The sequence below is a fragment of the Chiloscyllium punctatum genome, chromosome 26 (assembly GCF_047496795.1).
Source record: "Chiloscyllium punctatum isolate Juve2018m chromosome 26, sChiPun1.3, whole genome shotgun sequence".
NCBI classification, from domain to species: Eukaryota; Metazoa; Chordata; class Chondrichthyes; order Orectolobiformes; family Hemiscylliidae; genus Chiloscyllium; species Chiloscyllium punctatum.
This window is the reverse complement of record NC_092764.1, coordinates 55709336-55735669: the sequence shown is the minus strand read 5'-3', so window position 1 is coordinate 55735669 and position 26334 is coordinate 55709336. Positions and strand designations below refer to the sequence as shown.

Below are 26334 nucleotides of genomic sequence, written 5' to 3'. Positions count from 1 at the left end.
AATTGAACGAATCAAAGCATTGTCTCTAAGCCAAACTACCCTGCATGCTCAGACAGATGCATTCTCCATCATGTCCACACACACACATACCTGAGATGTCTAACATGCTTCTCCAATGTTTCAACACTGTAGATACAACACTGAATGAATTCCAGCGACCTGTTTCTAAAACTGCAACATTATCTTTGCAATTCCTTTGGTTTAAAGTGGTACCTTTTTTTGGTTTATTTTGGTCCACAGTCCAAGAAAACAAAAGTATTCTTAATACTTTGGGAATTTGGATAATCCAAAGTAAATGTTCAGTAAGTCTTTCTCATCAAGCTCAGCAATCCAGTGCAGAGTTAAGTGAAGTAGTCCAATCAATTCAAAGCGTTGGAAGTTCCAGAATGCTGCTATGTCAAAACTGGCCTTCTGATTAGGAAGTGGTGACGTTCTCACAGATAATTGTACAACCCAAATATCATCAAGAAATATCAGAGGTAGACATTGAAATTTTTCTAGCAGGGTATGTCAGAGTCAGTAGGGTTCAAGCATGTATAAAGCAATATTTTCACTGGGGAGAAAGTGAGGACCGCAGATGGTGGAGATCAGAGCTGAAAATGTGTTGCTGGAAAAGCGCAGCAGGTCAGGCAGAATCCAAGGAACAGGATTCTTCAGGAATGCCCTTCTTCAGGAATGAGGAAAGTGTGTCCAGCTGGCTAAGATAAAAGGTAGGGAGGGACTTGGGGGAGGGGCATTGGAAATATGATAGGTGGAAGGAACTCAAGGTGAGGGTGATAGGCCGGAGTGGGGTGGGGGCGGAGAGGTCAGGAAGAAGATTGCAGGTTAGGAAGGCGGTGCTGAGTTCGAGAGATTTGACTGAGACAAGGTGGGGGGAGGGGAAATGAAACTGGAGAAATCTGAGTTCATCCCTTGTGGTTGGAGGGTTCCTAGGCGGAAGATAAGGCGCTCTTCCTCCAGCCGTCATGTTGCTATGGTCTGGCGGTGGAGGAGTCCAAGGACCTGCAAGTCCTTGGTGGAGTGGGAGGGGGAGTTGAAGTGTTGAGCTACAGGGTGGTTGGGTTGGTTGGTCCGGGTGTCCCAGAGGTGTTCTCTGAAACGTTCTGCAAGTAGACGGCCTGTCTCCCCAATATAGAGGAGGCCACATCGGGTGCAGCGGATGCAATAAATGATGTGTGTGGAGGTGCAGGTGAATTTGTGGCGGATATGGAAGTATCCCTTGGGGCCTTGGAAGGAAGTAAGGGGGGAGGTGTGGGTGCAAGTTTTGCATTTCTTGCGGTTGCAGGGGATGATGCCAGGAGTGGAGGTTGGGTTGGTGGGGGGTGTGGACCTGACGAGGGAGTCACTGAGGGAGTGGTCTTTTCGGAACGCTGATAGGGGAGGGGAGGGAAATATATCCCTGGTGGTGGGGTCCGTTTGGAGGTGGTGGAAATGACAGCGGATGATACGCTGTATATGGAGGTTGGTGGGGTGGTAGGTGAGGACCAGTGGGGTTCTGTCCTGATGGCGGTTGGAGGGGCGGGGCTCAAGGGCAGAGGAGCGGGAAGTGGAAGAGATGCGGTGGAGGGCATCGTCGACCACGGCTGGGGGGGGAAGTTGTGGTCTTTGAAGAAGGAGGCCATCTGGGTTGTATGGTATTGGAACTGGTCCTCCTGGGAGCAGATGTGGCGGACACAAAGGAATTGGGAATATGGGATGGCGTTTTTACAGGGGGCAGGGTGAGAGGAGGTGTAGCCTAGGTAGCTGTGGGGGTCGGTTTATAGTAAATGTCCGTGTTGATTCGGTCGCCCGAGATAGAAATAGAAAAGGTCTAGGAAGGGGAGGGAGGAGTCTGAGACGGTCCAGGTGAATTTGAGGTTGGGGTGGAAGGTGTCGGGAAAGTGGATGAACTGTTCAACCTCCTCGTGGGAGCACGAGGCAGCGCCGATACAGTCATCGATGTAGTGGTGGAAAAGGTGGGGGGGTGGTGCCAGTGTAGCTGCGGAAGATGGACTGTTCCACATATCTTACGAAGAGGCAGGTATAACTGGGGCCCATGCGGGTGCCCATGGCTACTCCTTTGGTTTGGAGGAAGTGGGAGAATTGGAAAGAGAAGTTGTTCAGGGTGAGGACCAGTTCAGTCAGTCGAAGGAGGGTGTCGGTGGAAGGGCACTGGTTGGTACGGTGGGAAAGAAAGAAGCGGAGGGCTTTGAGTCCTTCGTGATGGGGGTTAGAGGTGTACAGGGACTGGATGTCCATGGTGAAGATAAGGCGTTGGGCACCGGGGAAGCAAAAAATCATGGAGGAGGTGGAGGGCGTGGGTGGTGTCTCGAATGTAGGTGGGGTGTTCTTGGACTAAGGGGGACAGGACCGTGTCGAGGTATGCAGAGATGAGACAATGGGTCGGCCAGGGCAGTCAGGTTTGTGGATTTTGGGCAGGAGGTAGAAACGGGCGGTGCGGGGATGTGGGACTATGAGGTTGGAGGCAGTGGATGGGTGATGAGGTTATGGGTGGTCTGGGAGATGATGGTTTGGTGGTGGGAGGTGGGGTCATGGTCAAGGGGGCAGTAGGAGGAGGTGTCCGCGCGCTGGTGTTTAGCCTCAGCGGTGTAAAGGTCGGTGCGCCAAACTACTACCGCGCCTCCCTTGTCTGCTGGTTTGATAGTGAGGTTGGGGTTGGAACAGAGGGAGTGGAGGGCTGCATGTTCTGAGGGTGAGAGGGGTGGAGAAGTTGAGGCTGTTAATGTCATGGCGGCAGTTGGCTATGAAGAGATCGAGGGCGGGTAAGAGGCCAGCATGTGGCCACATATGCACAAAGATATGCTGCAGTTTTAAAACATGCCAGAAGTATCAGGTTGTGCTAAAAGTGCAACAGGCAACCACACTGGCACCTCTAATTCCCATACCAGTTTTTGAGGAACCGTTTTATAGGGTGCTGGATGGATTGTGAGAAAACAAAAGTGGTTCATCGGTGTATTCTCATTATCATGAATATTACCATTTCGATTTCAAGAGGTCATGACCTTGAGAATAATCATGGTAAATTAGTAAGAGAGGTTAACCCAATTATGGGTTTCTCTATGTGGATTGCCAATGGAGATCCAATTGGATCACAGTCCCAGTTTCACATCTAAACCTCTTTATAAACTTACATAGTCTTCCTGTAACATAGTTAAAAGTCTTCAGAACATCACCCACAGACACGAGAGACTTTTGAAAGATACTATCAAACAATAATTGGGGTATACTGTCATGATTAACATCATGATTGAAAAGAAAATGGGAATTTGCTTGCCACATGTGATTCACTTATTGAGGTTTCTAGTTTTAGTCCTTTTGAATTAGTTTACAGCTATGAAGTAAGAGGATCTCTGACCCTAGTCAAGGAAATGTTTTAGGACTGAAGTCATCAGTGTTAAACCTAAGTATCATTGTTCTGAGAATATCTCACAGGAGCCTGCAAAGTAGATCAGGCACACCTTAGATCATCACAAATAACCATGAAACAATGAGCTGACCAGCATACCAAATCCCCAACATTTTGATGAGGAGATGACGTGTTAACATTATTGCCTTGACAAGGTGAATTGTTCAGTGGTCCATACATCATAGATTTTTTAAAAAGTTATCTAATTTATGTACCAGATTTCTGGAAGAAGAATTAGTTGTGTTATCAATATATTGATGCATCATCATCTGGAAGAGTCTGTGGCGGGGGTGGGGGACAAAAGTGAGTGTCCAACATTAGCTATACATGACTTGGACCAAGCAGAATCCTCTCCTACAAAACAGTGCCCAGACAGTTCTTCTATAACACGATGGTTCTGTTCTTGCGCAATCCCACGTTATAGAAAAATTGCACTTTGGAAACAGTGCTTAAAGTATTGGCACTTTAATCGCATTATAGCCAACGTGTTTTAAAATTTACGTTGATGAAACACATGTTATAACAGAACGACCTGTATCCTTATTGCTTGGATATAAAGAAGCAGTTCAGGTGAAAGCAGAAATCTAACACCTATTGGAAAATTGCCAAAATGAACTCGATCAAATCAGTAGAATTCCTAATATGTTCGTATTTAAACCATGGCTCAATCTAATCCTGCGTCAACTACAGAAATATCAATGAAGTAACAAATGCAGACTCTCACCTACTTCCTTGTTTGGAATATTGTATTAATAGGGTTGGCAGTCCCAGATTTCTTAGCAAAATAGACTTGTTAAAAGGATACTGAGTTAAAAATCACACAACACCAGGTTATACCTTGGAACCTCCAACTGCATGGTATCAATGTTGATTTCATTAGTTTGCTTATCTCCAATCTCCACACACACACCCCCCCCCCCGGCATCTGCCGTCTTGAGCTGTCCCACCTGTCCATCTTCCTTCCCACCTAAACGTTCCACTCTCTCTGCTCGACCTACCTCCCACCCACACAACCTCCTTCCCATTTATCTCTCAGCCCCTTCGTCTCCCCCCACCCCAACACACACATTCCTGATGAAGGGTTTATGGCTGGAATGTCAATTCTGCCGCTGCTCAGATGCTGCCTGACCTGCTATGCTTTTCCAGCATCACACTTTTCGACTCTGATCTCCAGCATCTGCAATCCTCACCTTCTCATAGAGAAGCCCGTAGGATGTTTTACTTGAAAAAATAAATTGACACCAAAAGGGATACTCTGGAGTGGCAAAGGATCCCCTGGATTTGCTAGGATTGCTGCTGCTCTTAAACATTTTGAAATATCTTCGCTGCAGAGAAACATTGGTATATAATGATCGTAATCCTGAGCCTTTGTTTAAAAAAAAAATCACGAATAATAGCTTCCAGCTTCCACACTGGTATCCCCTAAGGATTAAACCTTGGCTCCCTCCTGTTTCTCATCTACATGCTATCCCTTGTAGGTATTGTTCTGACCCATTGGGTGGAGAGCTGCACGTTGATCCCCACTATTCCTCGAGTTGTACTAAATGTTAAAGTTTTCTTTTAAAGTAATCTCATTATCTGAATTGGTCTGAGTTCCGGACTAAGATAGATGGAAAGTATGGACAAGTTTTCTGTACTGAGTAAGTATTAATATTTATTACAAGTAATTAGACTATAGCTACAGATAAACAGATATAAACCATTTGCATCAACATAACTATTTAAAACTTTACTCCTGTCATTAGCTCCCCCTTTATTGCACACAAGCAAACAAATTAGGAAAGTAGATTGTTGGCAAAGCTGGAAAGTCAGGGCAGCAGTCTTTGCTTCCTGGTTTCGATCTCCATATGATCCTTCTTTGGCTGACTAGATCCCTTATTATTCAGACATCTTTCTCAATGTTTCCACAGCTTTTTAAGTACAGGGGAACTGATTCACTTTGAAAATGTCTCTAACTATCAATTCAAAATCACAAATCATAACAACTGCTGCCAGAAAAAAAATCGCTGGTTTTCTTCAAGTTTAAGCGAAACTCAACTGCAGAGATTAGGTAGCTATGGATGGGGAGCACATTTCTTTTTCTCTCGCTCTGTGTCTCTGTAACTTCCAGCTCCAAGCTGCTCAGCCAACTGAAAACCAATCATATGGTTATTGGCAAGTAAAAGGTCACTGCTATTGGTCTGTGGACTAATGTGGACTAATTTGGGGCGGCACGGTGGCACAGTGGTTAGCACTGCTGCCTCACAGCGCCAGAGACCTGGGTTCAATTCCCACCTCAGGCGTCTGTCTGTGTGGAGTTTGCACATTCTCCCCGTGTCTGCGTGGGTTTCCTCCGGGTGCTCCGGTTTCCTCCCACAGTCCAAAGATGTGCAGGTCAGGTGAATTGGCCAATCTAAATTGCCCGTAGTGTTAGGTAAGGGGTAAATGTAGGGGTATGGGTGGGTTGCGCTTCGGCGGGGCGGTGTGGACTTGTTGGGCCAAAGGGCCTGTTTCCACACTGTAAGTAATCTAATCTAATCTAATCTAATCTAATAACAGTTGTCAATCAACTTCTTGTTGCCATTGAGCTATATTAGTGCACAAACCTCTTGGCTCCAGGTTTTCTGCAATCTGAAATTAAATTATTGCTTATTCAAATAGTTGTTTACAATGCCTGTCGAAATATCAGATTACTTGCAGCCACTCGTTTACACACTTTTTTAAAAACCAAAAGTAAAAATTACACTGTTCTTGAAACCTCCTATGAAGTCATAGTTTCACATGAAGCCACCCAACTCCCCCTCACCACCATTTCTCTCAATTGTTCACTATTACTAAATTATTAGGTTGCTTATCCCACATAGAGTGCTCTATAAGCAGAAATTTACTCCAGATATTGGAATGAATGAATTTATTTGCTTTGGTACCTGTTTTAAAAACCAATGCCTATCTGCCAATTCCATTGGTCTACCTGGCAACAGTCTTAAGATTAAACTAGTCTCTGCAAGCTTGGTTTCACGTTTGCAAAAATGAGTTTCTGATCTCATTCATATCATCTCTAAAGACCACTTTTCCCACCTCTGTGACATGCTTTCTGCAGCTGAAACACTCATTCATGTGTTAGTTACCTCAATTTCAATTCTGATCTGCATAGTCTGTCATATTTCACTCTCTGTAACATTGAGGCCATTCAAAACCCTGCTACATTATGTCTTAATTTGCAGCAAGTTCTTTTCCCAGCATTCCTCTGTTCCCTACCTATCATTAGCCTGTTGGTAAGTACTGCCTTGATTTTAATATTTTACACTCTGTTTTCAAATCCATCTTGCCAAAGACCTTGCCTTTCCCTAGCTTTGTAATGTTGTCCAATCGCATAATTCTGCAATATCTGCACTTCTATAACTCTGGCCTCGATTGCATCTCTGATCATAATTGTTTAATCAATGATGGCCTTACCTTCAGTTTCCTAAGTCCTGGATTTACAGTAAAATCCTGTCATTTGCAGGGGTTACATTATTCAAAACGGCAAATGTATTTTATAATGGTTGCCAATTGGATGGGTTCCTACTGTCTGGTATACAGTAAAAGATGAAAATTAAAAGCATGTTTTTAATACATATAAAGATATCCTACTAAAAAAAAGTAAGAAGTGTGTAAAATTTGTCTCACATTTATCCAGTATAATGCAATGATCTAACAGTAATGAACGCCTACATGCAATCATTCCTGTAAACAATGTTGATGCAATGCATGCTTTCTATTTTAGGAAGTGCAATATAATATGTTATAGATACCTTCCATTATCTCTGTCTTTTTGCAGTCATTTAAGCACTTTGTCCCCAGTTGGCAAAATTGGGCACATAATGTTTTACATGGATAACAAATTCTCAAGTGGAGACTTTACCTCACCAAGCTTCTCTGCTTTCTTCTATTGATTTGTACCTTTAAGACTCTAATTGAAATTTTGATCATTGCTTTTGATCATCTGACCTTATATGGCTCAGTACCAAGTTATGTTTTATAATGCTTCTGAGAAGTGCCTTTGGCTGTTTCATTCTTTAGAAATGATATATAAATATAAGCTATTATTGAGTGAATGCAGCACAATATATTTGCTGTTTGCAAAGTTTTTCAAGAATGTAATCTCTGACCTGCAAGACCTTTACTATACGTCCAGAGCTTTGGGAGTGGGAAACTGAAGGACAGGCCACCAATAGAGGGACAGTTATGATTGCAGGTCCACAAGAGACCAGAATTACAGAAGCACAAATATGGTATAGTTTCCATTATTAGATCTGAAAGTTGTAAATAGCTGAAATAATGAATCGTTATCATGTCTCGGTATTGTGAAGAATATGGTAAAAGTTTGCAGAAAACACCAAATGTGATAGTGGATTGGGGTGATTTTGCTTTAATTTGCACTTTGGTGCAGTTTGTTGTTGAATATAAACCGAACACAACCTTTGGCGATGTTGCGCCAAGCGAATTTCACGTATCAAAATGTTTTGTCATACTAATGAACCTTTTTTTCAGCTATTCCTGAAATAATTGTCCTGCTGATGTTAAAGGTTTGGGAGAGACAGTACCACACCATTTCTGTGACTTGAACAACTTCAGATCCAGGTTGAGAATCTGGAGTTTGAGCTGCAGATGTTGTGCCATATCAGGGAGGGGGCTACTTACCCTAACCCCGGACACTTTACTGCCGAAGTTGCATTCTTAAATACCTTACATTAGATATTTTAAACTAAGTCTGTGAGAAAAGGCAGGAGGGTGTGATTGTAGGTGAACTAGATATGGTTGGCTTTCAAGATACCTTAGTTCCTGTAATTGTCATACAAGGTTCTTTCAACCTGTGTAGATGAAAGTGAGCATTGTGGGGAGGATGAATGACCTGACAAAATGACAATCTCATGCAGGGATCTGGCCAAGTGGTTGGAGGAAACAAGGACATAGTGATAGAGGACAATATCATTTGGGGGGGGGGGGGATACATACTGTTTTATACAGCTGTCAGTGTAAGTGTTGCCTGCCTTGTGCAAGGGTTAAATATGTCCCCCCAGGTTGGAGGGGAGCTTGGTGTAGGAGGGGAAGGATCCAATTGTTATTGTCCACATTGTTCTCAATAACATTGTAATAATAAACATTTTAAAATGGTGAGTCTGTGGAATTCTTTACTGCAGAGCACTGCCATGGCTGAATCATTAAATATACTAAAGATAAATTTTTAATCATTAAGGGAATCCAGGGTCATGTGGATAATGTAGGAAAGTGGAGTTGAGGATTATCAAATCAGCTATGATTTCATTGAATGGCAGAATGGATTTGATGAACCAAATTGCCTACTACTTCATCGTTTGGTCACAGGTGTATAGAGCAGAAGGATCTATTGAATAATGATTGTAATGCCTGTGTTTAGATTTTTATCAAATAACTTTTTGAAGGAAGATGCTGTACAGTTTTGTCTTCTCAGTCAGTGTAGGGTAACACTGACAGATTTCAGTTACTTAGCTGTAGAGATGGTGAAAGAGTTCAGTTTTATGTTAGGTGTTAGTCCCATTTAAAGAACTAATAAAACAAGTTACACTTCTCCATCTGAACTGCTCAAAGCTTGGAAATGCAGATTTATTGTAGAAAACAAGTTGTCAGAACCAAGGGAGATGTGAACAGTATGAGAAAAAGATAAGTCAATGCAAAATCCAGTTTTTGCAAGGATATTTTGTTTTTATCTGTATGTGGTGAAGTAACATTGCTCATTAGCAGTCTTCAAGAAAGCTGCTAACAAGATCTAGTGAACTCTGTAGCATGGTTTTCTCTTTGCTTGATGTTCAATAGAAGTCAGTGGGATCTCTTTGCTTCCAAAAGTGATATCAAGGAGGTTAAGTAACCAATCACATTCCAGAATACCAAACCAGAATAAAACACATTGAATTCCTTCACCTTTCATTATGTTAAGTTTTTTTTATCAATAGCAAAACTAATGACTAGAATATGCAAGTGCAATTAAGATGAAGCTTTAAGATCATAAGAAAACTAAAAGATCTGGAACTTTTTAATGTGACATTCAACAAATATAAAATTATTCTTTCAGGACCAATGAGGCAGCTTAGAAGTAACAATGACTTAGGCAAGCTATTGAAAGCTCTTATTCAATGAGGTATAACACTTTTGCAAATATTTGCAACAAGCCTGTTCAATGATTTCTGATTGATAGTATGGGGAAGTGCACTTATGGGAACTGTTGAATCATTAACAGCAACTGCTGAAATTCTAGATTCAATTGGCCTTGTATGGACTTCAGAAATCAGTGAGTAAATACTATGGTTTTCCTGTCATTATTATTGCAGACATCTGGCCAATAATTCAATGTTAAATGGCAATGCTGCAGATACTGTGTTTATCATTAGGAGGAAATGATGGAATTTCTAAGAATTGAGGTAATGTTCGTAATGATCAGAGTTAACTAATTTTAGATTAAATTTGTGAATTGATTCAGTGGTAATGTTTTCATAATCTCTGAACAAAGGAGGAGTAGGGGCTGATAAATGTGTAATTCCTTATTAAGATTTCTCTTCAAATAACACAGTCACAGCATCCTAGTGATTAAGCTAGTGTACACTATCAATAGACTAGGCAATTGTCAGAATCCAAAAGGTTGTTTCAAAGAATCTGCATTTTATCACTACTCTCCATGTAGTAACCCAAGAAGTAGCTGGCTTTCCATTCCACAACCAGATTTTAAAAAAATGATTGGACCACTGTATGTATGAGCTTCCTACACTTTTAGGGGGGGAATAGACTTACTGATGTCTGTTATTATTACTACATTTATCTCTCTGTATTGACGGCCTTTTTCCTGCTCCTTAGCAATCACCGGATGTACGGCTATGAGAAAGGAGTATTATGTACAAGCCAGGTTCTTATGGCAATCAATACAGTTTCCTGTTGAATAAAATTTCTGTGTATAAAGATGGTGGTTTCAATGATATCATCTCTATTCTCATACATGTTGGACTGTCTGATCCATTGACTGCTGAGATTCAGTTTCTTGTGCTAAATAAAGTGCCTTAGCTGGTGAAGATTCAGTAGGCTAACAAAACCACAGTCTGGTGTTAAGTATTGTTGTGTATGGATGTGATTCACTACCTTTCTAACAATGACTTAGCAAAATTTTGTTATAATAGACCTCTGATTTCAGTTGTGGTTTGTCCAGTAATCTAGTTGCCAGTAACACATTTGTGGCTCCATTGAAGAGAAACAGTAATTGTTACTATTAAGAATAATAGGAAATTCCAAGGAACGCATCATTTGTGGCTTAATTCCAGTTGGACAGTCATAGATTAGTGTTTCTTTCCAGTAAAAGCTCTTCCATCTGTCAGTTTTAGTTGATCCTGTATGAGGCAAAGCTCCCTGCATCATGGGCCAGAGGTTCTCCATTTGACTCTTCATTGTCAAATATAAAATTTACATTATTTGCACAATATTTCTAAATCAGCTGTTTGTTCCAAGCTAAATAGAAAATGGAAGAAAGGCATTAGAAGATGATGGTAAGGTCAACTATCAGAAGGTTTGCAGACAAATTGAAAGTACATTGACAGTAATTGTCCTGAAAGGCTAGTTTTCAAGTTCATAGTCACAAGGATGTCATTTGTTGCATACTTTTCTAAGTTACTTGAATTTTCTTAAATTATATAAGAGTTGCACAGAATGTTACAGCTGAGAATTGGGCCATTCTGCCCAGTCTGTATGTGGGTATGTATGTTTCACAAATTTCTTCTAACCCTTTCAATATAATTTATTCCATTCTCCTTGTACTTTAAATGCATCTATATATTTTATATATAAACATCCTCAAAAAAAGGTTTGCCACCACTCAGACTGTCAGTCTTCTAGATTCTGTAACTTGCATAACTTGTGTTCAAATGTTTAGAGAATTATAATTTACAGAATGACGTTAGCTTAAGGGAAGTAACAACTTTCACAGCTAAATCTGAATTAAGTCCTCTGTACAGTAATTTAGTTTCTCTGTTAGTTGATGTCATTTGTTTTGCCTCTCCCGAAGTTTATTACACTTGTCATGCTTTGATTAAAAAGCAATTTCAGGATATTATTAAAATAAGTTGAAATTTTAAGGAATTAGATTCTAAATAAACCTACATCTCCCTATTTGGAGGAAAGGAGTGCCTGGTAAGGGTGCATATTGTCATTATGTCCTCCCAATCCTCCTTACTGAGCACCATAGTTTTGTTGAAACAGTTAAGAAATTTAAAGTGAGGGGCTACTCAATAATATGTATTAGTTTCACTGTGAAACTGCATGTTAATGGGATCTGATCTGCTGTACAAAATCGTGTCACCAGTTCAGAGCACAAGTCAGGTACAACTTGGAAATGAGCAAGAGAAGGGGATACCAGAAGAGCTTTTTCATTCTGCCAGACTTTATGAACTGTAAATACATTTTGGGAACAAATGGCTTAATTGCATTAACGGCCAGCTTGATTAACAAATAGCATGCTATTTTCTTGCCTTGCCTTTATCGATATCTGTTTTTACTCTTTTTTTTTAAATGTGACTGTAGTGATTACTTTTTCAAAAGAACGAACAGAATGCAGTACAGAGCATAAAATGGATTGTAAGTTCCAAACCTGAAATAGTGGATTAATTCTTCTTAGAACTGTGTTTTTATTATAGTTTAGAATGCTTTTTTTCAGCTACAGTGATCTGGACCTTGGGATCATTGTTCTGTGTTTATCAATTTAAAATTAAAAGTTGAGACAATTAAGTTTTAAATGTGTTTGCTATGTGAAGGCATTTGTCACTACTGTAAAGTACAATTCTTAATTGAGAAACTGTAACTTTGCAGTTTCAGAATACAGCAGAAAAATTTATATCAAATGAATTTTCATTTCAGCTTCAGCTGCTTATGGAGTCAGAGATATACAGTATGGAAACAGACCCTTCGGTCCAACTTATCCATGCCAACCAGGTACCCAACCCAATCTAGTCCCACCTGCCAGCACCTGGTCCATATCCCTCCAAACCCTTCCTACTCCAGATGCCTTTTAAATGATGCAATTGTACTAGCCTCCACCACTTCCTCTGGCCGCTCATTCTGTACATGTACCACCCTCTGTGGGAAAAGGTTGCCCCTTGGGTCTCTGTTATATCTTTCTCCTCTCACCCTAAACCTATGCCCTCTAGTTCTGGATTCCCCCAACCCAGGGAAGAGACTTTGTCTATTTATCCTATCCATGCCCCTCATGATTTTATAAACATCTATAAGGTCACCCCTCAGCCTCTGATGCTCCAGGGAAAACAGCCACAGCCTGTTCAACCTCTCCCCATAGCTCAAATCCTCCAACCCTGGCAACATCCTTGTAAATCTTTTCTGAACCCTTTCAAGTTTCACAACATCCTTCTAATAGGAAGGAGACCAGAACTGCATACAATATTCCAACAGTAGCCTAACCAATGTCCTGTACAGCCGCAACATGACCTCCCAAGTCTTGTTCTCAATACTCTGACCAATAAAGGAAAGCATATCAACGCTGCCGACACTATCCCATCCACCTGTGACTCCACTTTCAAGGAACAATGAATCTGCACTCCAAGGTCTCTTTGTTCAGCAACATTCCCGAGGACCTTACCATTAAGTGTCGGTAAGTCCTGCTAAGGTTTGCTTTCCCAAATGCAGCACCTCGCATTTATCTCAATTAAACTCCATCTGCCACTTCTCAGTCCATTGGCCCATCTGATCACGATCCCGTTGTAATCTGAGGTAATCTTCTTCGCTGTCCACTACACCTCCAATTTTGGTGTCATCTGCAAACTTACTAACTGTACCTCTTATGCTCACAATGAAATCATTTATATAAATGACGAAAAGTAGTGACCCAGCACCGATCCTTGTGGCACTCCACTTGCCACAGGCATCCAGTCTGAAAAACGACCGTTCACCACGACCCTCTGTCTTCTACCTTTTGAGCTAGTTCTGTATCTAAATGGCGAGTTCTCCCTGTATTCCATGAGATCTAACCTTGCTCACCAGTCTTCCATGGGGAACCTTGTCGAATGCCTTACTGAAGTCCACATAGATCACATCTACTGCTCTACCCTCATCAAGCCTCTTTGTTACTTCTTCAAAAACTCAATCAAGTTTGAGACATGATTTCCCATGCATAAAGCCATTTTGACCATCCCTAATCAGTGCTTGCCTTTCCAAATACATGTACATTCTGTCCCTCAGGATTCCCTCCAACAATATGCCCACCACCAACGTCAGCCTCACTGGTCCATAGTTCCCTGGCTTGTCCTTACCACCTTTCTTAAACAGTGGCACCACATTAGCCAACTTCCAGTCTTCCAACACCTCACCTGTGACTATCGATAATACAAATATCTCAGTAAGAGGTCCAACAATCACTTCCCTGGCTTCCCATAGAGTTCTAGGGTGCATCTGATCAGGTCTTGGGGAAATCCTGGGGATTTATCCACTTTGTGTTTCAAGACATCCAGCACTTCCTCTTCTGTAATATGGACATTTTTCAAGATGTCACCATCTATTTCCCTACATTCAATATCTTCCATGTCCTTTTTGTTTAATATCTGCCCCATCTCTTGCAGCTTCACACTTAAGGTCGCCTGGCTGATCTTTGGGGGGCCCTATTCTCTCCCTAGTTACCCTTTTGTCCTTAATATATTTGTAAAAACCCTTTGGATTCTCCTGAACCCTATTTGCCAAAGTTATCTCATGTCCCCTTTTTGCCCTCCTGATTTCCCTCTTAAATATATATACTCCTACTGCCTTTATACTCTTCTAAGGATTCACTCAATTTATCCTGTCTATACCTGACATATGCTTTCTTCTTTTTCTTAACCAAACCTTCAATTTCTTTAGTCATCCAGCATTCCCTATACCTAAAAATCTATTGGAATTCTGTGAAGGCCATACAAGCAACATGGAAAACAGGGACTCGGTGGATGTGGTGTACCTAGATTTCCAAAAGCATTCGACAAGGTGCTGCACAAGAGACTGCTGCATAAGATAAGGATGCAGGGCGCTACGGATAGAGTATTAGCATGGATAGGGGATTGGTCGACTAACCGGAAGTAAAGAGTGGGGATAAATGAGTGCTATTCTGGCTGACAGTCAGTGACTAAGGGTGTGCCTCAGGTATCAGTGTTGGGACTGCAATTATTCGCAATTTATATAGATGATTTGAAGTTGGGGACCACATGTAGTGTGTCAAAGTTTGCATACGGCATTAAGTTGAGTGGCAGAGCAAAGTGTGCAGAGGAATAGGAAACTTCGCAGAGGAACATAGTTATTTTGAGTGAGTGGGCAAAGGTCTGCCAGATGGAATACAATGTTAATAAGTGTGAAGTCATCCATTTTGGTAGGAGTAAGTGGAACAGATTATTACTTGAATGGTAAAAAGTTGCAGCATGCTGCTATACAGAGGGACTTGGGTGTCCTTATGCATGAATCACTGAAGGTTGGTCTGCAGGTACAAGTAATAAGGAAGGCAAATGGAATTTTGCCCTTTATTACTAAACAGATTGAGTTGAAAAGCAGGGAGGTTATGTTGCATCCGTACAGGGTGCTGGTGAGGCCATACCTGGATTACTGCAAGCAATTTTGATCTCCTTACTTGAGAAAGGATGTACTGGCACTGGAGGGGGTGCAGAGGAGGTTCACTAGATTGATTCTGTAGACGAAAAGTTTGGCTTATGAGGAGAGACTGAGTAGACTGGGATTATAATCATCCGAAATCAGGAGAATGAGGGGGTTTCTAATAGAAACATGGCTCTACAGGACATTGGTTGGGCCACTGTTGGAACATTGCATGCAATTCTGGTCTTTCTATCGGAAAAATGTTGTGAAACTTGAAAGGGTTCAGAAAAGGTTTACAAGGATATTGCCAGAGTTATAGGGAAAGGTTGAATAGGCTGGGGGCGTTTTCCGTGGGGCATTTGGGCACTGAGGGGTGACCTTATAGAGGTTTATAAAATCATGAGGGGCATGGATAGGATAAATAGACAAAGTATTTTCCCTGGGTGGGTCCAGAACTAGAGGGCATAGGTTTAGGGTGAGAGGGGAAAGATATAAAAGAGACCTAAGGGGCAACTTTTTCACGCAGCGAGTGGTACGAGTATGGAATGAGCTTCCAGAGGAAGTGGCGGAGGCTAGTCCAATTGCAACACTTAAAAGACATCTGGATGGCTATATGAATAGGAAGGGTTTGGAGGGATATGGGCCAGGTGCTGGCAGGTGGGACTAGATTGGATTGAGATATCTGCTCGGCATGGACAAGTCGGACCGAAGGGTCTGTTTCTATACTGTACATTTCTATTACTCTATACAATTATGAATAGAAAAAATAGGATGTTTCCACTGGCAGGTGAAACTAGGGCATAACCTCAAGATTAGAGAGAGCAGATTTCGGACTGAACTGAACTGAGAAGGAGCTTCTTCACCCAGAGGGTTGTAAATCTCTGGAATTCCTTGCCCAATGAATTAGTTGATGCTAATAATGAATTAAGGGATATGGTGAGAGCATTGGTAAGTGGATCTGAATCCTTAAAGATCAGCCATGATCTTATTGAATGGCAGAGAAGGCTCAAAGGACCAGACGGCCTACCCATGCTCCTAGTTCTTATGTTCTTATATATGTTTTGATAGAGAGTCTTTATTATTTTGAGAGCAAGATATTAGATGGGCAGTTAGCTGTCTGGCTCTGCAACAGTAGCTCTGCTGTTTGGTGGCAGTTGCTCTGATCAGTTTTCAAAATGCCCTGCTTTTATGGCCCTCCCCGCCCATCTTGCCCCCGCAAACATTATACCCTATCATTGGTCCAATGTCAATACACTAACTTCAAACTCAATTGGGTTTAGTATCCCATTAATTTAAATTAATGGGTTAAATTTGAATTGCTGTAAAAACAGCAACCAAAACTCAAGTACCTATTTAACAGCCATTTGCTACATGTTTCTATTTTGGAACAGCCTGTCTCTTAGCTGTTCTGTTCTGCAGCTGTGACCGTACTTTAAATTTACTTTAAAAATTCAGAAAACACTTTCTTTCTTCAAGTGAACATGTACAGGAACACTATCAAGATGATATAGATGTGAAGTTCTTCATGGAAGCTAAATTTTGTTCAATTTTCAAACCAGTGCTCTCACCTTTTCCCTGTGAGAAGGAAAAGCAGCAGAAGGAGAAAATAAAAATTTTAGTTTATTGTCTTCTTCTGAGTTTTTGATATGTGGTGTAGGGTAGTAGGTAACACACTTGGGTTTAAAAAGGAAATAGTTAAAGTATGTAACAAAAGACTTGGGGGAGAAGTCCGTTTTACTCATTATGAAGGTGCTCAATCTTTGCAGTAAGCATGCATTTAGCTCAAAGTTTCACAGGCATGGATTTTGCAGTGGTAATTACACTGAAACTGTAAGTGTTCACTGCTTTACCTTCACTGAAATTACTCTGCTACAGCCAAACTGGGATCAGCTCTGATCTCCAGCATCTGCAGTCCTCACTTTCTCCTAGTCTGTAGAAATGCCAAACAAAGCTGAAAGCCATGAGTTGTCAGTGATGTTGTCCCTTTGAGCCAAGTTCAACCTCCTAACAACTGGTTAACTGTTGGCATTTGCTAATGCATGAGGAGTGTTAGTTTGCATTGGTAGAATAGTGAGACTTTGGACTAGGTAACTGTAAAACCTGCACCCACACCTCCTCCCTCACCTCTATCCAAGGCCCTAAAGGAGCCTTCCACATCCATCAACGTTTTACCTGCACATCCACTAATATCATTTATTGTATCCGTTGCTCCCGATTCGGTCTCCTCTACGTTGGGGAGACTGGACGCCTCCTAGCAGAGTGCTTTAGGGAACATCTCTGGGACACCCGCACCAATCAACCACACCGCCCCGTGGCCCAACATTTCAACTCCCCCTCCCACTCTGCTGAGGACATGGAGGTCCTGGGCCTCCTTCACCGCCACTCCCTCACCACCAGACGCCTGGAGGAAGAACGCCTCATCTTCCGCCTCGGAACACTTCAACCCCAGGGCATCAATGTGGACTTCAGTTTCCTCATTTCCCCTTCCGCCACCTCACTCTTGTTCCAAACTTCCAGCTCAGCACTGTCCCCATGACTTGTCCGGACTTGTTATACCTGCCTATCTCCTCTTCCACCTATCCACTCCACCCTCTCCTCCCTGACCTATCACCTTCATCCCCTCCCCCACTCACCTGTTGTACTTGATGCTACTTTTTCTCCACCACCTTTAGTTTATCTCTCCACGCTTCAGGCTCTCTGCCTTTATTCCTGATGAAGGGCTTTTGCCCTAAACGTCAATTTCGCTGCTCCTTGGATGCTGCCTGAACTGCTGTGCTCTTCCAGCACCACTAATCCAAAAACTGTTGTTGGCTATATAAATGTTTGAAAGAGCACTTGAACTATAGTTTCTAAATGGCCTCCCTTTCATCCTTTTTGTTGAAACAAAAAGATAAACCAGTCATTTTTGTGAGTTGCTGAAACTATAAGAAAAATGTCACTGCAGTTATGCAAAAAGTATGGTGTTTGTGTCTCTACTTATTAAGAAGAGAATGCTTTGGCAATTTAATGGAGATGTGTGATTTCCCCTTTAAGGTTCGTGGGAACTTCATAATTAACTTTCATGAACAAATGTCATTTGCTTACATCTGATATTTGTCTGAACAGCAATATTTTTACTTTTGTTTTAGATTCAAATTCTGATATGCTGTGAGAGGATGTATTTATGAGCATTTTATCTATTGACTGCAGTTTCTTTAGATTTTAAAATTAAGCAATCATTTGCAGTACCATTTACTTCTATTTTCCGAATTGACCCCACTTTAATGCTTGAAAACTAAAGTGACTCAGATGTCAACAAAAATCAAATAGCAATAAAGTAGTACAGTATATAATTATCAGTATGTAATTGTATTAAAGTTTGCATTTTACAGATCATCACAAATATGAAAATCCATGATAAAATCTTGGGCTCTCTGACTAGGCTGATCTTGGACGTGCCATCAAATATGTATGGATTTCATCCTTTGTCTCACCAAGAAGGACAAGGGCAGCAGATAAATAGGAAAATCATCTCAAGGCACTCGCCATACATATCACTGTTCCTTCAGTGTCACTGGGTTAAAATCCTGGAACTCCTTCCCTAACAGCTTTGTGAATGTACCTACACCAAATGGGCTTCAGTAGTTTAATAAAGCAGCTCACCCCCATCTTAAGGGCAACTAGGATGGGTAATAAATGCCAGCCTAGCTAGCGATGTCCATGTCCCATGATTGAATAAAAAATGTTAACTTAGTTCTGACATTAAGTGACCTTCATGTTTAGCAATAGTGATATTATCAAACAGGCTAGGCAGCCAATCATATTGAAGAATTCTTCCACAATGGACCAGAAAACAAAAAGGTGTGATTATCATTCATTATTTAATCATTTTAGACACAAAAAATGCGGTTATGATGGGGCAATGGTAACGTCACTTGACTAGTAATTCAGAGGCCTAGGCTAAACCTGTAGGGACACAGCAGCTAGTCAAATTTAAATTCAACTAATAAATATATCCAGAATTGAAAGCTGGTCATTCTAACGGTGCCATGAAACTATAATTATTGTAAAAACCCATCTGGTTCACTATAAAAGGAAATTTCCCATTATTCTGGCCTAAATGTTATTCAAGACCCACTTATGACTGCCCTCTGAAGCGGCCTAGCAAGCTACTTAGTTTATGAGCAGTTGGGGATGGGGAACAAATGCTGGCCATCACATTGCTGTGGGTCTTGAATCCCATTTAAGCCAGAAGGAATAAAAACAGGATGGGGTATTAGGAGAAGGGGAACACAAGAGATCAGAGACACAGGGGTGGGGAGAAGTGACATTTTGCAACTCCCATTCTTCCTCTTTGCAGATCCCTTGATTGGGCTAGAGTGCCTGATGAGGAACCCACAGGAGTTTGTTGGCAAAGCTGAGGCATCACTAAATTGCGATGGGCACTGGGATAATGGATGTCCATTGGGTCACTAAAGAGCCTGACATCCTGCTGTTAGCAGCTAGGAATTCCACATCAGCCTCTTCTAGCTTTTTTTTTAATCAGTGCAGCTTCTGCTGTATCCAGGGATCGATGAAGGACCTCTTCCATGAATAAGTAGACTTAGCCTCCCTGGTTGCATTAAATCCAGCTCTTTAAGTTTCCCATCACAAATACTGATTCAAAGCAGGTATTCAATAATTTTATAATTCCTGGTCCTTACCTCTAAATTAAATCTAATTTTATGGTTATTTGTACTAATGCAGAATACTATTTATTTTTATATTTCTCCACTTAATTTTGTATATCTTTTGAACTTTTTAATTTTTTGACTTATTTTCTGACACTTTCATGATCTCTCCTGTCTCAGACTTACAGAATACATAATTAATGAGTTATTTCTAAATATATATTGATTTGTATGGCTTAAAAACTTTAATTTCAAGCGTTCTGAACTGCTTGTATTACCTTCTCAAAGTCATCAGGCCATACTTGTAAATCTCCAAGTGATAATGATCGTTTCTCTCAGGATCTTGAGACTGATGAGCATACTGACATTATCTGTCTCAATGAAGCCCACTCTTGCACTCCAAATAAAGAAACATTCAATCCTTGTGCTGCTTCCGTTGTTCTTTATTGTTGGTTAGCAGTTGACATTTTAACTTTTGTAAATTCAGGTAGAAGCAACATTTGTTTGGATTTGGCAAAGCCAGAGGAAAACTATGATTTGTATGCTAATGAGAGGCACACAGGACGAGTGATATGTTACAACTGGCATTAGTGCCTGATCTCTGCTATGTCACTGTTCATAGTTAATAAAGAAAGGGAAGATTGATTTTGTTAAATGTGTTCCCACCAGCTGTGAATCCTGTGTACATGGAAACCAACTGTGAAAGTAATTTATTACTTATTTGGACAAAACTGCCAGTAAATGTTTTAAGTTATTCTCAGGAATTCTGTACTTTTAATGTGCGAATGAGCTCTACAAATTGTAGCCATACAATTAATATAAAATTTCATGCTTTATTACAGGCTGTTTATTGGGCCACTAATCTGAATTCACTGAGCTACATTGTATTTGCAATGTATAACATTCTAATTTTGTGAAATGTATAAATAAGTTTTAGAATGGTAACTGCGTGAAATCAGATATTTCTCCAGATTACTTCAGATGGAAAACAATGGATGACATTTTTACTTCAAATCCATCGGACTTTGTTGGTGGAGAGGTGGGAATAAGCTTATATTAGCGAGTTGCATTGATAATTTGCTGGAACTTTAATTAATTGGCTGACGTGTTTCTGTGTCCTATTAGATTCATTTGTTATCAATGTGGTTCTTTTTTTTTGAAAATTTTGTGGATAGAAAGATTTAACACATCAATTGTGGCACTAGTGTTGGCATCAGGTATAATTTAATGTCTGCAATTATTATTACTAAGGTTGTTTGCACATTTTTATAGTACTATGCAATATTGAGAACTCAAGTTAATTGAATGGAAATAGAATGTTTCATTTTGCATGATTTTCTAATTTTCTTTCCTTCTTGCCCAAATAAAAGGTATTGGAAAGAATGTGATTTGTGAGAAAGCAGCAACTGCAGGAGATGCCTTCAAAATGGTGAAAGCAGCTCGTTACTATCCTAAACTCATGAGTATTGTCGATAATGTACTTCGGTTTCTACCAGCATTTGTGAAGATGAAGCAGTTAATTGAAGAAGGCTACATTGGTAATGTCATGATCTGTGATGTACGTGTATATTGGGGCAGTCTTCTCAGCAACAAATATAACTGGATTTGTGATGATCTAATGGGTGGTGGTGGGCTTCACACAATGGGCACTTATATTGTAGATCTCCTGACTCACTTGACCAATAAGAAGGCTGAGAAGGTCCATGGCCTCCTGAAAACTTTCGTGAAACAAAACGATAACATACATGGAATCCGACACGTCACTAGTGATGATTTCTGCTTCTTCCAGATGTTAATGAATGGTGGTGTGTGTAGCACTGTTACACTCAACTTCAACATGCCTGGCCCATTTATCCATGAAGTCATGATTGTGGGATCCATGGGCCGTTTGGTTGCTCGAGGTACAGACTTGTATGGGCAAAAAAATACTTCCTTCAAGGAGGAGCTGCTGCTTGCTGATACCATGTCTGTAAACACACCTGGGCTGCTAGAGAAAGCATTCAGCGATATTCCCCTTATATATTTAAAGGGCACTGTTTACATGGTGCAAGCCTTGAGCAAATCCTTTAAGGATCAAGAGGATCGGCGCACCTGGGCCCACAGGCCAGTTTCAATGGCTGCATCCTTTGAAGATGGCCTTTATATGCAAAGTGTTGTGGATGCTATTAAGAGATCGAGCAGGTCTGGGGAATGGGAAGTTATTGCTATGATAACAGAAGAACCAGATTCTAATCAGAACCTATGTGATGCCTTGCAACGTAATAACCTGTAATAACATTATGGAGTAATAGCACAGTAGATACATTTCACCAAAAACAGAACCTTATTCCAATTCAAAGATCATATTTAAAGTAACAAAGCAATTTCAGGTTAGTTCTTGTAAGTACATTATAGATACTTGTGTTTATTTGAATTGTTTCCGCCTATACAGTTATAACTGCGCAAGTTTCAATAAACCATCCTATTCCATTCTTAAGCTCTTAAAAAAATTCTAAATTTTAACCTTTGTCTGTTAACAGACTATTTCAACAAACTCTCACATAACAGTAGTTCATGAGCGAAGAGTGAGAACAGTGCAAGTTTTGAAATTGTGCTTGGTCATTCCTAAAGCCACCCTGGAGGCAAAATGGATGTATTCAATATTTCAAAATCAATTCTTACAGGCAGAAAACACATTTATTCATAGAAATTTAAATAAGGATTCTAATACAGCATGGAAAATCGTAGGCTGGCTGTAAATTGTACATTTTCCTGTTTTGTATTGCTCCTTGTCCAGGGACAGTCCTTTAAAATTTCAAAAGAAACCTAGCATGATGCTGAAAATTTTCCCTTTTCCCAAAGGTTAAATTGCATATTTAATGGCAGTTAAACCTAGTTCATTTTGTGACTTGGAAATTTGTTGCAACCTGGATAAGTCTCTCCGTATGGTTTTCAGACTTTAATGCACGCACTAATCCTGACCTTGACGAGGGTATAGTTCCTTCTGTACAATCCAATGTAATCACTGTAAGAGTACCCATGACCTATTTTCAAAGGGAGAACCAGGTGAGCAGATTCAGTTAGGAAACAGAAATCACAAGCAATTTTGTATAAGTTTTAATGCCGTTAAGCCTTTTGAATTCACCAGGTTTGCTTAAGGTTTTGTACATAAAATAGAAAAGTCTGTGAGGATATGAACTATATGGAATGAAGGTACATTGTTATCTGTAGTGCCTTATTTAGGCCAGCCTCTACACTCTGTCCTGCCTTTACGTGCATAAATATCCAAACACACTAACCTGATTAATTGGCAGACTTCATTTTTTGACAATGTTATTAGTGATCATGTCATGGCATGCAATTATTGTTTCGTACTTAAGTAATTAACTTGCGATTTTTTTTTTTATTTTCCTTTGGTATATTGTTTACAAATTGACAGTTCTGATAAAACAAAAATATATTTTAGTAAATTGGCTATTGATAGGACTAGAAGAAAAACAAATGTTGAGCACCAGTTTATTGATATGGATACATCTTCCCAATTTTTGAAAAACTAATACTCTGATTTATGAAAAACTCATTAAAATTGGGGTGGGGGAAATATGATGGTGATGCAGGGAAAGGATTCTAGTTGACTAATAATTTCAGAGTGTGTACCATATTTGAAATAGCATGGCAAAAAAATGGCTGGAATATTTTTGTAATGTGCTGCATTTGTTTTCCACTTTGAATTTTGATTATGTGAAAAGCTGATTACTGTAATAACTGTAAAACATGTTTTTGGACCTGTAGATCTTAAGTTTTAAGTAAATCCAAGTTGTGTATTTTTGTCATAGTTTTTAAGAAGAAAATTTAATTTTTTTTCAAACTCTTTGTATATATTGACTCCAAAGAGATATTTATTACAGTCTTAAATGTTTTTATTAAAAATTGTTTGCTTTGCAAGACTGTTCAGGATGGGGACTGAATTAGTGTTCAAAATACAGCTAGGCTGTTTCATAGAAATAGTCAAACTGTATAGAGAATTGGGTGACTATAGATATTTATTTTTCTTTAAATTCAAATAAATGGGTTATTTATATTGAAGTTTATTTTCCATTGATAGGGGTCCAAGCATTAAACTTGATAAATTTCCTGTGTAAAATGCTTAAAATAAAAATGTTTATTTAAGACGTTTTGTTTTTAAAGTATTAGTATGATCGTAATATAAAGGTGGAGCTTTGGGAAGTAGACTTGTGTCCATATGTCATAATGTGTTTTACATGTATGGATTTACTATACAAAACACAGATTCATATTTTACTTGATAATGTGATTAAATTTTATTTATGGACACAGATCTATTAATTCTTAGCAGGTGGTTTTTAAGCAGTTCAAATAAAGCATGAAAAATAACACTGAAACAATGCCTGCCTTTGATTTAAATACTGTCTTTTTCCATATAGAGGAAATGCAAGTTTTGCTGTATTGGGGAATATACCTGTTATGTGTTCTGTCTTTGAGGTCTAGTATGTTGTTAAAACTGTTGAAAGTTTCTGGGCCAGTAAATTACTTACTGTGGTTCAGAAATAAAAAATGCAATTTTAAAACTGACTTTTTGGTTTCTATGTAATTTTTAAAATTCTATAAACTGACCAAGTATGTTCCATGCAGTTTACTTCACAGGATGATGTGTAGTTTATTTAGTAGCATGATTCTATCCAGTGGGTTTGATGAATCTTTCTTTCATATAACTGTTTCTAACCGTCACAAGTTGAACAACTTTACCACTTTGATATTGCTGTTGTCAATCTCCAGTGGAGACAAACTTTGGGAGAAGAATCTCACACTGTAAAGACAAATTTATGTAATATTTATAAAACTCTGAGCCTATTCCTAGATCTTTTCCAGTTTGCAAGTAACATATTTGCCATGTAGAACAAGGAAGAATTGCTAAAGTTCTACATGGACTGGATTAGATAAATTAAATAACTCAACTGAGAAATACTTCATTTTTTGAAAAATCAGTCATTTTCCTTGTGGAATATTTGGGCCTTACTCAAGTTCAGAATTCTCTGCTAGGCAGGAAAGAATGAAAAATTGAAGGTTCTTTGTGGCACTTTTTTGGGTGATCTTTCATGCTTTGATCTCCAGTTATTTCTTACACCCTTGTATTTTCTCTTCTCAGCCAATAAAATAATAATGTCTCCTCGAGGTTGTTTATTTTAAATATATGTCTTGACTTGTTTTCAAAATTGATACCATCATTGTCGTACGGTTCATGAAGTTTTACTCTTTGCATTTTGTTTTAGTTCTTGGATACCATCTAAACGTCTGCCTTTATGTTTCATACTCATTTAGATGATATCTGTTCTTAAGTCTGTAAGTTTGCTAGTTGAGCTTAAAGGTTTGTTTTCAGACGTTTCATCACTGTACTAGGTAACATCAGTGAGAGTCTCTGGTGAAGCGCTGTGATATGTCACACCTCTCTATTTATGTTGGTTTTTGCAAGTGGGTGATGTCATTTCTGGTTCTTTTTTTTCAAGGGAAGGTAGATAGGAACTAAATTGATATGCTTATTGATGGAGTTCTGGTTAGAATGCCATACCTCTTAAGAATTCTTGTGTGTCTTTGCTTCGCCTGTCCGATGATTTGTCCCAGTCAAAGTGATGTATTTCTTTGTCTGATGTATAGAAACTTTGATAGTGGGTTATGTCTTTTGGTGGCCAATTGGTGTTCATGTATCCTGGTAAGTTTCCTGCTAGTTTGTCCGATGTAGTTCTTGTGTTGCTGGAAAAGCGCAGCAGGTCAGGCAGCATCTAAGGAGCAGAAGAATCGACATTTCGGGCATGAGCCCTTCTTCAGGAATTCCTGTTGCGCTTTTCCAGCAACACATTTTCAGCTCTGATCTCCAGCATCTGCAGTTCTCATTTTCTCCTTTTTACAGTTGCATGGTATCTTTGTAAATGGCGTTTAGTTTTGCTGGTGTATCTAATGGATCCTTTAGGTTCATTAGTCGTTTATTAAATGTGTTTGTAGGTTTGTGGGCTACCATGATGCTAAGGGGTCTGAGTAGTGTGGAAGTCATTTCTGATATGTCTTTGATGTAAAGTATTGTGGCTATAGCTTTTGGTTGCGTTGTGTCTGCTTGTTGGCTTTGTTTCTGAGGAATCGGCGAATTGTATTTATTGGGTACCTGTTTTTCTTGAAAACATTGTATAGAATAGATTCCCTACAGTGTGGCAACAGTCCCTTCAGCCCAAGCAAGTCCACACCAACCCTCCGAAGAGCAACCCACCCGGACCAATTCCCCTACATTTCCCTCTGCACCCAACACTATGGGCAATTTAGTATGGCCAATTCACCTAACCTGCACATCTTTGGACTGTGGGAGGAAACTGGAGTACCTGGAGGAAACCCACGCAGACACGGGGAGAATGTGCAAACTCCACACAGAGTGTCTCCCGAGGTGGGAATTGAACCCGGAACCCTGGCGCTGTGAGGCAGCAATGCTAACCACTGAGCCACTGTGCTGCCCTTCGGTACAAAGATACCTTGTGTTTGTGTTTTCAGGGAAGTTTTGCTGGAGACAGCCCTCTTGATCCACGTAATTGGTTCTTGAGCAGGTTGTTTCTTCTTTGGACGTGGAAAACAGAACAAAAGCATCCAGCTTGCAAAGGAGAAGGCACCTTAATTATATTTCTTTACCTTCTGTGTGAAGAAGTAACA

The 26334-nt window shown here is 40.0% G+C and overlaps 1 protein-coding gene across 1 annotated transcript in view; it reads left to right on the top strand.

Moving 5' to 3' along the window:
• Nucleotides 1–24219, top strand: part of gfod2 (glucose-fructose oxidoreductase domain containing 2) — a 52383-nt gene extending 28164 nt beyond the window's left edge. Inside the window, exon 3 of the mRNA XM_072547444.1 lies at nucleotides 21018–24219. Within this exon, the coding sequence (XP_072403545.1) occupies nucleotides 21018–21919 (902 nt within the window). The 3' untranslated portion in view covers nucleotides 21920–24219. The remainder of the gene's footprint in view (nucleotides 1–21017) is intronic.
• Nucleotides 24220–26334: the final 2115 nt, after the last annotated feature.